Source organism: Schistocerca piceifrons, chromosome 1 (assembly GCF_021461385.2).
Source record: "Schistocerca piceifrons isolate TAMUIC-IGC-003096 chromosome 1, iqSchPice1.1, whole genome shotgun sequence".
Taxonomy (NCBI): Eukaryota; Metazoa; Arthropoda; class Insecta; order Orthoptera; family Acrididae; genus Schistocerca; species Schistocerca piceifrons.
This window is the reverse complement of record NC_060138.1, coordinates 766,281,158-766,295,518: the sequence shown is the minus strand read 5'-3', so window position 1 is coordinate 766,295,518 and position 14,361 is coordinate 766,281,158. Positions and strand designations below refer to the sequence as shown.

At 39.8% G+C, this 14,361-nt stretch overlaps 1 protein-coding gene across 4 annotated transcripts in view; it reads right to left on the bottom strand.

Annotated features, from left to right (window-relative positions):
* Positions 1-14,361, bottom strand: part of LOC124712302 (ankyrin repeat domain-containing protein 17) — a 278,433-nt gene that overhangs the window by 8,405 nt on the left and 255,667 nt on the right. For all 4 annotated transcript variants that reach the window (XM_047242597.1, XM_047242611.1, XM_047242618.1 and 1 more), the window contains exon 39: positions 12,870-13,013. In XM_047242597.1, the coding sequence (XP_047098553.1) occupies positions 12,870-13,013 (144 nt within the window). The remainder of the gene's footprint in view (positions 1-12,869; positions 13,014-14,361) is intronic.

The following is a 14,361-nucleotide window of genomic DNA, read 5'->3' as shown; positions in this document are numbered from 1 at the left end:
GTCAGGTCCTGCAGGAAGTGTCATCACTTCTGTCTCTAAACTGGTCATAGGTTGTGTTCCAAAAATGAACAGCATACAGGCAGAAGTGATGACACTTCCTACAAGACCCGACCATCATTTTGCAGGACAATGCTCTCAAGCACATACAGTAAAAGCTGTTACTTATTTGTTTGACTTATGAGGCTGCTAAGTGCTATACCACCTACTGCACTCCCCTGACTTAAGCCCTCATAAGTTCAACTTGATTTCTAAACTGAAGGAAACACTTCACGGCATTCGCTTCAGAACTGCTACAGATTTGTCAAGCAATAGCCTGCACCTCTCGAACTGTCAGCACAACTGGCAATGCTAAGAGTATCCTACGACTTCCACATCGCAGGCAACGGGTTATACACAATGCTGGTGACTACTTTCAACGACAGTAAAACTCTGAAACACGTATCTATTTTGTACGAGCTATAAATAAATAGTTGCCACTACTGAAGTACCAACTAGAGTGCTGCAACGCTCAATGTTTGACCGGTCACTGCTCGCCTGTTTACAAGGGGACCGAGCCGCTCGTGTCCGGCCCCACACGACTTGACTCGGCCACGTACTCGCCCCATGTCTGTTGTCCGGATTCCGGACATGCGGATAACCGAGCATGACCGGTCACCGCTGACGTCTCACCTCGTCTCGCCCCTCTCTCTCTCTCTCTCTCTCTCTCTCTCTCTCTCTCTCTCTTTTAATACAAAAGTAACGTTTCCAAGATCGGGTACGAGATACAGCTAAATTCATATAAAGGAATTGGGAAGTAAAATGATATTTCAATACGATCGTGGATAGAAGACGAGTCTCATTTCCAAACAGATGATATATTTTTCCTTTCATTAATAGGAAACATTAAATTTGTCGTACTTTTCACATGTTTGCAACAGAAACAAAATTATAGTTATTGTTTATCAGCAGTAAATCACTTACGGGTTCCATATTTAATTGGCTGCGGCGATTTGTTAGTAACATGCCGGCTTTACTAAAGCATCTTTCACTAGGTGCGCTTGTTGCTGGGATACATAAAATACATTGTGCAACTGCAGCCAGGCCTGGTAGATCTGTTTCATGTCTGCTCCCCCACTTTAAGATATCATCATCTCCGGGGTACATTAAAATGTAGAGATCTACTTCATCTGCTGCGGATGATCTGTTGTTCCTCCATTCCTTGAAACGAACTCTCTTTCTGGGTGGTGATGACACAGTACTTGAAGGATCTATGATAATAGAGTGTGTAAGGATTCCAGCATAGTGTACAAGCTGTTCCAGTGTGTGTAGGCCTCTAGTTTCAATGATGATTTCAAAGACAAGTAGAGGCTACTTCTCTTAATGTACCTTATAATGCATTTTGCAGTATTTATTGTTAATGCGATGTTCCGGGCATGATTTAGCAAGAAGTTATCTTTCTTCGAAACTATGGTTAAGTGTGTGTTTATACAATGAGCAGCACAAGGAATCCTTTCGTGATTTTCCAAAGCCTTTATTACATTGGCACCCTGGTCGTAGACAAAACCAAAACTGTGCAACATGTCCGGCAAAATGTCCCAATCACCCATCCTCTCTTCAATTTCTATCATAATATTTACTCCTGTCTTCTTAACTCCCAGCAATTTTGTTGTAAATAACACATTGTTCACAACAGACCAATCTGTGTTAATGTAATGTGTTGTAAGCGTCAAATAGTGCACCAGATTTTGCGAACCAGTCCACATATCATCTGTCGCAGCATATATTTTATTAATAACTTCTGCAATAACAGAAGGCATTATGCTGTTTTGTATTGCATCGGCTCGTTCTTTGACATGTCTGCTTATAGTAGAGGGATGTGGCATGACATCTGCCACGTTAACTTCTCCATAATGCGCACCTAGATGTGCTAATTCTTGGCCTAGTTCTCTGAAACCTTCACCGGAAACAGCATGAAAAGGTCTCTCATCTTTAGCACACATGGCAACACACTTTGCTGTAATACTATTTATTACTGCCGATATCCGTGAAGGAGCTGTATCTTTGTGAGGTTTCTTGCAGCTGTGTTTCTTTAAATGAGTGGTTCCCGACTGGAAACACGATAATGTGGAGCAGTTTATGCACAATACGTACCCAGTAGACGCACTGTTTTTGTCTAAAACCAACAGAAATTTATTCCATACTAGGCTTTTTAGACTTTCCAGTTTCTTCAATGTGTAAACATTGGTTTCAATCTTACATCTTACTGCACTCGCTTCCTCGCACTGCATGATTACACAGAGAGAGAGAGAGAGAGAGAGAGAGAGAGAGAGAGAGAGAAACACCACACGGATAATGACACGTGTAATGTGTTTGAAGTTGCGTGCTACGTGTTCGATCACGGCATCTATGCTCGGTCACTAGAACTGGTGCGGGCAGCCTATACAGTTAGGATGTGCTCGCCCCATATATATATATATATATATAAATACAAAGATGAGGTGACTTACCGAACAAAAACGCTGGCAGGTCGATAGACACACAAACAAACACAAACATACACACAAAATTCTAGCTTTCGCAACCAATGGTTGCCTCGTCAGGAAAGAGGGAAGGAGAAGGAAAGACAAAAGGATATGGGTTTTAAGGGAGAGGGTAAGGAGTCATTCCAATCCCGGGAGCGGAAAGACTTACCTTAGGGGGAAAAAAGGACAGGTATACACTCGCACACACACACACACATATCCATCCACACATACACAGACACAAGCAGACATTTCTGTGTATGTGTGGATGGATATGTGTGTGTGTGCGAGTGTATACCTGTCCTTTTTTCCCCCTAAGGTAAGTCTTTCCGCTCCCGGGATTGGAATGACTCCTTACCCTCTCCCTTAAAACCCATATCCTTTTGTCTTTCCTTCTCCTTCCCTCTTTCCTGACGAGGCAACCATTGGTTGCGAAAGCTTGAATTTTGTGTGTATGTTTGTGTGTCTGTCGACCTGCCAGCACTTTCATTTGGTAAGTCACATCATCTTTGTTTTTAGATATATTTTTCCTACGTGGAATGTTTCCCTCTATTATATGTGTGTGTGTGTGTGTGTGTGTGTGTGTATATATATATATATATATATATATATATATACACACACACACACACACACACATATATCCATCCACACATGTACAGACACAAGCCAAGCTTGTGTCTGTACATGTGTGGATGGATATGTGTGTGTGTGCGCGCGCGCGCGAGTGCAGTGGGGAGGATTTCATGAAGGATGGATCTCATTTCAGGGCAGGATCTGAGGAAGTCTTATCCCTGCTGGAGTGCCACATTCAGAGTGTGATCCAGTCCCAGAAAGTGTCCTGTTACAAGTGGGGCATTTTTCGGGTTCTTCTGTGGGAGGTTCTGTTTGAGAGGATAAGGGAGTGGCTCTAGCTATTTGCTTGTGTACCAGGTTGGGAGGTTAGTTGTGGGATGCGAAAGCTGTTTTCAGGTTATTGGTGTAATGGTTCAGGGATTCGGGACTGGAGCAGATTCATTTGCCATGAAGTCCTAAGCTGTAGGGGAAGGGGCCGTTTGATATGGAATAGGTGGCAGCTATCATAATGGAGGTACTGTTGCTTGTTAGTGAGTTTGATGAGGACGGATCTGTGAAGCTGGCCATTGGACAGATGGAGGTCAACGTCGAGGAAAGTGGCATGGGATTTGGAGTAGGACCAGGTGAATCTGATGGAACCAAAGGAGTTGAGGTTGGAGAGGAAATTCTGGAGTTGTTTTTCACTGTGAGTCTAGATCATGAAGATGTCATCAATAAATCGATATCAAACTTTGGGTTGGCAGGCTTGGGTAACCAAGAACGCTTCCTCTAAGCAACCCATAAATAGGTTGGCGTATAAGGGGGCCATCCTGGTACCCATGGCTGTTCCCTTTAATTGTTGTTATGTGTGGCCTTCAAAAGTTAAGAAGTTGTGGGTTAGGATCAAGCTGGGTAAGGTAATGAGGAAAGAGAATTTAGATAGGGTAGCAGGTGATCGGTGTGAAAGGAAGTACTCCATCGCAGCGAGGCCCTGGACGTGCGGACTATTTGTGTATAAGGAAGTGGCATCAATGGTTACAAGGATGGTTTCCGGGGGTAACAGATTGGGTAAGGATTCCAGGCGTTCGAGAAAGTGGTTGTTGTCTTTGATGAAGGATGGGAGATTGCATGTAATGGGTTGAAGGTTTGGATCTACGTACGCAGAGATACGTTCTGTGGAGGCTTGGTAACCAGCTACAATGAGGCGGCAAGGATGATTGGGTTTGTGAATTTTAGGAAGAAGGTAGAAGGTAGGGGTGCGGGGTGTCGATGGGGTCAGGAGGTTGATGGAGTCAGGTGAAAGGTTTTGTAGGGGGCCTAAGGTTCCGAGGATTCCTTGAAGCTCCGCCTGGACATCAGGAATGGGATTACCTTGGCAAACTTTGTATGTAGTTTTGTCTGAAAGCTGGTGCAGTCCCTCAGCCACATACTCCCGACGATCAAGTACCACGGTCGTGGAACCCTTGTCAGCCGGAAGAATGACGATGGATCAATCAGCCTTCAGATCACGGATAGCTTGGGCTTCAGCTGTGGTGATGTTGGGAGTAGGATTAAGGTTTTCCAAGAAAGATTGAGAGGCAAGGCTGGAAGTGAGAAATTCCTGTAAGGTTTGGAGAGGGTGGTGATTTTGAGGAAGAGGAGGTGGGTCCCGCTGTGACGGAGGACAGAACTGTTCCAGGCAGGGTTCAATTTGGATAGTGTCTTGGGGAGTTGGATCATTAGGAGTGGGATAAGGATTATTTTTCTTCATGGCAAAATGATATTACCAGCAAGGACTACAAGTGTAGGACAGTAAATCTTTGACGAGGGCTGTTTGGTTGAATCTGGGAGTAGGGTTGAAGGTAAGGCCTTTGGATAGGACAGAGGTTTCGGATTGGGAGAGAGATTTGGAGGAAAGGTTAACTACTGAACTGGGGTGTTGTGGTGTTACACCGTCTGGGTTATCTGGATACTTCCCACTAACACCAACCTATCAGAACTCCGGAGATTGGAACTTGCCCTTCAATATATTCTCTCTTCCCGTTACCGCCCAGGCCTCAACCTCTGCTAATTTCAAGTTGCCGCCCCTCATACCTCACCAGTCATTCAACAACATCTTTGCCTCTGTACTTCCGCCTCAACTGACATCTCTGCCCAACCTCTTTGCATTTACGTATGTTGTCTGCCTCTGTCTGTATATGTGCGGATGGATATTTGTGTGTGTGCAAGTGTATACTCCCGGGATTGGAATGACTCCTTACCCTCTCCCTTAAAACCCACATCCTTTCATCTTTCCCTCTTTCCTGATTAAGCAACCTAGGGTTGCGAAAGCTTGAAATGTGTGTGTGTGTGTGTGTGTGTGTGTGTGTGTGTGTGTGTGTGTGTGTGTGTGTGTGTGTGTGCGTGCGCGCGCGCGCGCGCGTGTGTATCAATGTACCATCGCTTTCTCGTTTGGTAAGTTAAAAGCATCTTTGTTATTTCAGATATCTGCTAAATTTTTTTACAAAGACATCAAAACTTTCAAATTATTTGTGAACTAGAAAAACAGAGAGACAAATCTCCAGAAGGTATTTAAATTAACCATAATTCCAGACTTTTTCATCAAATTTTATGAACTACCAATGAATTCATTGAATGTAAAACTTATGTATGTGCTTAAAAAATAATTTTCCACCATTTACACAATTTCACTTAAAAGTGTAAAATAGGGGTTTCACTGTCTCTCCTGAGTGTGCCTTCTAACACCCATACCATCCACAAGAGAAAATATAATATTTTCTAATAATACACAGTTCAGCAGTTGTATCAACCAATAAAGCCACATATTTTTCAAGCCACACTAGAAGGTGAATGTACCTGCAGATTGCTGGAAGATGAAGTGTTTTTTGCTCTTTTGGACGATTTGCCACTGTGAGCAGAAACGTGTATGCACTTTGAACATGATAGGTGCTGCTACATTCAAAATCCAGAACCAAATGCAAAACAGAATGAAAGTAAGGAGGGGTGGAACGGTGGAAGATTCGAGTTTCTCTCTCAATGCCTGAAAAGAAGAATGGAAGTTTAGTTTCAAAGTCCCATCAATGATAAAGTTATTAGAGAGGGAGCACAAGCTCAGATCTAATAAGGATGTGGAAGGAAATCTGTTGTATCTGGTCCAAGGACTCTTCCCAGCATTGCACTTAACTGGCTTAAGGAAATATGGAAAAAAATATATCACATAGGGATTTGAATCTTGGTCTTCTCAAACTGGCTTGACCTCGGGGCATATTGAACACACAACACACAAATATGTTCATCACTTGTTATCCACACTGAAACCAATCAGTATAATATACTTCTGCGGAAGTCTACAAATATGCTCCGTAATCTTTGAAGTCTCTACAATAGAATGCTTCGCCACAAATTTAACAAAACCAGCACCTTTGCCTCCTCTTATTGCCTTCCAGTCCAAACTAAACACAGTATCAAAGTCCAGAAAATACCACTCTAAAATTGTGAACCTAATTTAATAAACCATGTGCTGTTCAGAATTCTATACTGTTAACTGTCACCAAAGGTTCCGCTGGACTACTGGCATGTGTAAAACCTTCCAAGGTGCTCAACTCTTACCTTTATTTTACATTTTTTTCTTTTTTTCTTTCTTGAATGCTTTCTCAGTCTTAGTACTTCAAAACTTTTGAGAATAGAAAGTTATCTCTAGCAAAAGCTGCCTATACAATACACTGTTTTGACATTTGTTAACCCTGAAAGTTCATAGGAAATAGAACCTATTTGACAGTGCAAAGACCAGGTCAGATAATGTGTACTGAACAGTGCAGTGCCAAACTGCTGCTCAAGAAGCACAAAATAACTACATATTGTCAGAAATGCCAAAAAACATACAGCAGATGGAATTCTGTGTGTTAGATGTAACATTTGGTTGCATGACAAGTATGCTTAACTATGAATTTATAACCTCATTTTCAGTGGTCCTGCTTTGATGGTTACATTAAGAGAGTGAGGATTTAACACCTGTGATGAATTCGAAAGATAAAATTCTTTATGCACTGCAAAGCTACACTGAAGTACTGAAAACCAAGCTACTGTTATTAAATATAGTTTTCAGCATCAGAAAAATTGTCCAAGTTGTAATTACTCAAAAAACAGAGTTGCCACAAAACTAAAGCACACAGAACAAAATGCATGAACATAATAATCACAGACTAGTGTTACATACAACTTTACCTTCAAATGAAACTGGAGCAGTTATCCAGGTAGAACAAGATAGTAATTAAATTGTGGAATGTATATAAATGGACAAGAATATAAACGGACAAGAATAACACATAACTAAGGGGAAAAACAGATGTCACATTAATGAAACATAACACTATATTCTTATAGGCAATTTCAACCTGAAAAAGTCACAGCGCCAAATCAAGTACTAGTGATTGTCCAAGAAATAGTCATAATATGATACCCTACACCTGTACACAGTTTCTAGCCTAACAATTAGTTACATGACACACACATAAAAATAAAGGAACAGAATAACTTGCAGCATTATAGAACAGGATAATAGATTACGCAAAGTATTCAGAGGCCCAAATAAATTTATAAGTCTGGGAAAAGATGGTCAATATTTACACATACCATGCTCTAAAATAGGCTCTAGTGCCTATCCATGGGCATCTGGTTGGCCATGGGCACAGTTAGGCAGTGGTGAGCAAAGAGTAAGTTTGTGGATGTTGGCAGGGGTGCCTAATTCACTCTCACATGTGCAAAATGTGGTGGAATATGGCTATTTAACATATACTATACTCTATCACTGTGCAACATAACATAATACACTCCACCAAGGTCACCAGCCTAGCCCTTGAAAAATCAGGAACTTAAAAGTTTGACAATTGCCTCAGCTTTTTTTATCAGCCAGACCAGAAAAGATACCACATGAGCACATGGATGCCTTTAGACTTAAAAAGAAGTAAATCTGCGAACTGCTACTTCCATGTATCTACATACGCAATTGGATTCTTACATTAAAGTGAACTTACAGATGCTACATACCACCACTGAAGGCAAGAATTACTAGAAATGTACATTCACACCCTCAATTTACCCCAATGCATTCTAAACAACCAATTGAAGCTAGCGAATAAACAGTTTCTACAAAATTTCCAACAGCTGTTCACACAATTAAACATAACACAGAGCCTCAACAGTCAAATCTGAACAAGAATACATTCACTGCAAGGTGGAGGAGGAAAAACTGCACTACATAGGTATCCCAAGAACTACTATAGAAGAAAAGGAGCAGAAATAAAAACACACTACACACACACACACACTCAGAATACCCAAATAACTTATATTTTTAAATTTTCGCATTTCCTAAAACAATTTACTTGCAATAAGACATTTGTAATGTCAGTAGGAAGTTAGGTACACCTGAACTCTAATATTGCTTAAGAAAACCAGAAAACAATTTGTTCTAGAAGTAAGTTCATTCACAGTAAAAGCTTTTTCTGCTTTTAAAAAGCTGCACCTTCAACATATTTTCTTTGCTTAGTTTAGAGCTTTGCTTAATAAGAAATAAATTATATCTTTGCTTAGTGGCTGCTCTTTGCTCTGTAAACATTAAAATCAAGTGCAAAGCACAAGTGTGAAGTCCAAACTGACATGAAGAATATATGACCCAGTCACATTAATGTGATCACAACCTATGTTAGAAGTCAATGTACAATAACCACTCAGAGATGGCAAGCACTAGCGGTGGAGGGTATATAAAGTGTCTCATGGGGACATGGAAAACAATGTAGTATTTGTCACAATGTGTAAATAGAGCTATTTATATTACGTTCAAATTGGTGTGATCATTGGTTTTTGTGAACTGTTTGCGTGCCACCGTGGTTAAAATATACTGTGTATGGAAAAATGCCACAATCAAAATCTGGGCCAAGGCAATTGTGGTGCACTTTGGGCCATAGTTAACAGGGATGAACGACTGCTGCGGAGATTTGTACAATGAATAGGAAAGCAGCTGTTGAGCAACTGACGACCCTGATGAACCAAGGAGGCTACCAACAATATCTACTCAATGACCATTCAACTGAACATTGTTGCAGATGGGTCTCTCTAGCAGATGCCTTGTTCATGCACCCATGCTAACTGCTGCTGATCAGTGACAAGAGGCTGGAATTTGCACACCATTACTGCAGCTGGAAGTCCAAAGAGTGGCGAAAGGTGGCCTTCTCAAGTGACTCATGTTTAATGCCCCATCAGGCAGACTGCAATTGGCGTGTAGGGCTTGAAACATATGAAAGTGAACCCCCTGAACGCATTATGGTTTGGGGAATGTTTGGGTGGCATTCCCTGGATGATATCGTCATTTTGGAAGACACAATGGACCAACAAGTAAGCATCTATCCTTAGGGACCATGTTCACCATTACATGTAGTTTGTTTTTCCTCAGTGTGATGGCATCTAAAAGCAGGACTATGCAACATGCCTTACAGCTCACAGTGAATGTGCATGGTTCAAAGAGCACCAGGTTTAGTTTGCAGTACTCCCCTGGCTGCCAAACTTCGGGATTTAAACCCAACTGAGAATCTGTGAGACCAACTCAATCAGGCTGATCGCGCCATGGATTCTCAACCGAGAAACTTAGTGCAGCTGGTCACAGTACTGGAGTCGGCAAGGCTCCAAACCCCTGTTGGTACCTTCTAGAACGTCATTGACACCCTTCCTGCACTTTACTGCAGTGGTACATACTGCAATAGATCGTTATTCTGGCTTTTGACAAGTAGACACATTAATGTCACTGGACAGCGTGAATTTTAAAATTTTCCCTGCAAACTGAATGTTCGAACAAATTTCGTGTTTGCAGCTGGTTGTTGTCTAATTCACTGCACAATATTTCGACTCGGCGCCTATCAGTCATGTTGAGATGAGCCATCAAAGTCTTTGATGGATAATCTGTAGATGGCTGGCAGGTGTCCAGTTGAAAGTGTGCAATGAATTGACTAACAACTGGCTGCAAGCCTGAAATTTGACTGGACAGTGTGTTTTACATGTCAATGAGATTTGTTTAGAATGTGTATGCTGTTTACAAAACAAAAACTTGTACATCGTCCTGGAACAGCGTAGGGACCATAGCGAGATGGAACACCATCCACTGGAACATGAATAAATGTGTACAGTTGTTTCATCTTATATCGAAGCAACTGCAGCAATGTTAACATTTTTTGCTATCAAAACAATATAGAAGTGGCACTAAATATTCAAACAATCTTGTGCAGTGTGATAGAGCTGACAACATGCTGCTGATGAAAATATTCATGTAACTGGAAATGTTAGCCATCTGAATATGGGCATGAATGCCTGAAACTGGTTATGGCTCTGAAATAAAAGCATTTTTGTAAGTATAGGTGGCTGGTAGCTTTATTCATCAATAAAGAAGAAAGTCTTGTTTTCTGTCAAACTGGATATATAACTGTCACTTGTTGCTCTCAGATAGAGATCATGCTACGTCATGTTGAATGGGTACACCGTAACTGTATATACAGTATTCCTTAATATCCACACATTGTAACTTAAGATGCCTGCAGCAGCATCAAAGTTCCCCGATTTCAGCACAAGATCAAGTGCAACAGAGAAGTAGTCTGAACTTATTTAATCTGCATGCTTTTATCTAAAAATTAAATCAAGAAACAGCAGTTAAAAATTAGAAAACATCAATATTCTTCATTGGTATAAACCTATACATTCGTAAGTACTAATGGGAACACTGTAATTTTAACAGCCTGCTCTGAAACATTTAGCAAAATTTTCACCGACTTGTATCAAACTGTAAAAAAAATAATGAAAATGGAATGGATAGGGTGGCAACTCATACACAATGACAAAGAATGAAATTCTTGTAACACCTTTTAAGGAAAAGCACTCACTAAATCAACAATAATTCTGAAATTATATGTATCATGCACTTTTATGTAAATATGGTGGCGCACCAAAAAAAAAAAAAAAAAAAAAAAAAAAAAAAAAAAAAAAAAAAAAAACAATAACACAAGTGGTACTGAACTGGCAATGAGTTGCACTATACACGCCTAGCAGCAAAAATGCATAATACACATGCTCCGCCTACGGCAATGTTATTCCCGTTGGTACCCCTGCTAGTGCTGATTTCTCAAATAACATTCTCTAAATTGATGAATTGTACTATTTCCATCAGGCTGCAAAAATGTTTACATCAATTGTTTGAACTACCCTTGGTTTACAGAAAATACCATTAAAATTTTAAATAAAACTGGAAGCTTCGACTTTTAAGAGAAGGAAGTCATGTGGGACACCCTGCAGACTTCGTTCCAATGTAAATTGGAATATTTTCCAGGGTAATGGCATGTAGGGCTTTGTAATTCAAATGTTGTTTTTACTTCAAAGAGCTCAGGGAAGGGAAAACTGAACATACTTACGTAAACTTCTGAACTATTAGAATACTTCTGGCTCCACGTTTCCGGTTCATGAAACTAACATATCTATAACCAGCTTGGTCCAGTACTACGAAAGAGTCAACACATTCAGTAACTAAACACAAGCGCCATCTTCAAAAAGTTAACATTACGACAAAACGAACCATTCAGAAGAACAGAGCCATTATCATCATTACTGTCAGAATCACTTGCAAACACTGCCACCTCACACTTCTTTACAGTTCTGTGAATCATCCATAGAACTATAAAAACAGTCATTCACACTGTCATCCGCATCTTCATACTGATTAGAAAGATCTGAATAATCATTGCAGAAACCTCAGCAAATATTTAAGGTTTGTTCATTTCCTTCTGTTCTCTGAAGGGGACAATCTCTGTAAGCAGGAGGAACTTCAAGGCGAAAATAGTAACTATTTGAAATGTCAAAATACAATCAAACTGCTATGTAAGCAAAAAGCACATGAAGGCAGTCACGTCTGACACACTGACTACTGGTGTAAATACCTCATAAATACCCACCTCAATAGATCAAGATGTTAAAATGTATCACAGTATATGCCATCTACAGACAGCGTGTGGGAAATACAAGTTACCTTGAGATATACATGTAATGGACTCTATATCCGCCCACAATGTGTTAAATAATAAATGCAATACAGGTCAAAAATATAAACAATCTTTCAGTATTCTGTAGTTAACTGAGATTTCTAATGTTACTATCGTTTATGTTATTAATCTATTATCACTGAATACACACTTTTGTCTGATTAAAAGCTACGGTTCTAATATAAATAATGAAGTAAAAATAGTTATAATAGAGGGAAACATTCCACGTAGGAAATATATATCTAAAAACAAAGATGATGCGACTTACCAAATGAAAGTGCTGGCAGGTCGACAGACACACAAACAAACACAAACATACACACAACATTCAAGCTTTCGCAACAAACTGTTGCCTCATCAGGAAAAAGGGAAGGAGAGGGAAAGACGAAAGGATGTGGGTTTTAAGGGAGAGGGTAAGGAGTCATTCCAATCCCGGGAGCGGAAAGAATACCCGTCCTTTTTTCCCCCTAAGGTAAGTCTTTCCGCTCCCGGGATTGGAATGACTCCTTGCCCTCTCCCTTAAAACCCACATCCTTTCGTCTTTCCCTCTCCTTCCCTCTTTCCTGATGAGGCAACAGTTTGTTGCGAAAGCTTGAATTTTGTGTGTACGTTTGTGTTTGTTTGTGTGTCTGTCGACCTGCCAGCACTTTCATTTGGTAAGTCACATCATCTTTGTTTTTAGAAGTAAAAATAGTATTTGATATATATGAGCCATTACAGTATTTAATCTCCGCTACCAGTGTGATCAGAAAATCTTTACCTGAGGAGGGACGTTTTCAAGAAACTTCGTGCTAGAGCTGCTAGATCCTGATCCTGGGGCACCACCAGTTGCTGCAACACTTGCAAAATTCATAATTGTTTTTGTTGCTTCACTGTCTCTTCCCCACATTGACTGCTGGGCCACCTGTAAATTTTAGGTTTGTGGATTACTATACATGACAAAATTACAATAAATACTTCAATTTTTTATTAAGTCAGCCATATAACCAAAGAAGCAATCCACAAAAAAATTACTTCATTATCTTTAATTCACAAATTAATTTGCACATTTATTCATGGGGGACATGCAAAGTTAAAACACTTCGAGGGAAAGGAGGTGGTAAATTTCCGAAGGCTTGGACCGGAAAAAATGATAAACAGAAAGTGAACACAGGGAAGTGTGAATGATGAGCGTTGCACTACAAGTTACCAAGAAGGCTACTGAACTTCTCTCTCTCTCTCTCTCTCTCTCTCTCTCTCTCTCTCTCTCTCTCTCTCTCTCTGTGTCTCTCTCTCTCTCTCTCACACACACACACACACACACACACACACACACAATGAAGGAAACATTATCAAATGTGATGTGCTGAAACATTTAGGTTTCCAACCAGGACACACCATTTCCACAATGCACCTAATTGATGAAGAAAGACTAAGAGGTGCAGGAAGAAGAGACAAAAGCCAACAACATGCAGCAAAGAGGAAGAAAAGACCAGTGAAAAGGAAATTAACAGTGGACAAACAAAAGGATGCTGATAATTCATCATATGGTGTAGAAATGTATTAAAAATGGAAGCCATTTCCCGTAACTTTAAAATTTTCATCTTTGAGGAACATTTTCTCAAAAACTGCTAACAGTATATTAACAAAATTTATACAAAAGATTTGTTTATTTCTTTTCCTTCATTTTTATAACAAATTGTAAAAAAATATTGTATAAGTCAAGAGTTACAGAAGAAAAAATGCAAAATTTTCTGTTTAAAAAAATTGTAGAACAAAAACCATTAAATATTTTTAACATGGTATTATAACTTTGTAGATAAATATTCACTGAACATGTAGTCCAAATTTCAGAGCAATATGTTTAATGGTTTTAGAAAAAATGTTCCTTCTATTTGCTAAAATTAACATGGAGGAGATGGATCGTTCCGGCTCCCCTTAAGAGTTGACTCAGAGGTTAAAGCAATTTACAAATACCATAAAGTGAAATACTTTAAAAAATCTCATCACCTTACTGGTCAGTCTTGCTTGGACGCATTTAAGAAACACAAGAAGCCTATAACAAAAGATCTGAGGATAATGTTTGGTCATTATTCTAAAACTAAAAGCCCTTTCATCAATGTAATACCAGGAAAAACATTGTGTCCAACAAGTTATTGCTAATATATTTGTAATGAACAAAGAAATGGATAGTGGTAGTTCACATAAAGAATTTTGTGACTTCTCAAAAACAATTAAAAAAATTAAATGAAGCAAAAAGACCTTTCATCTTG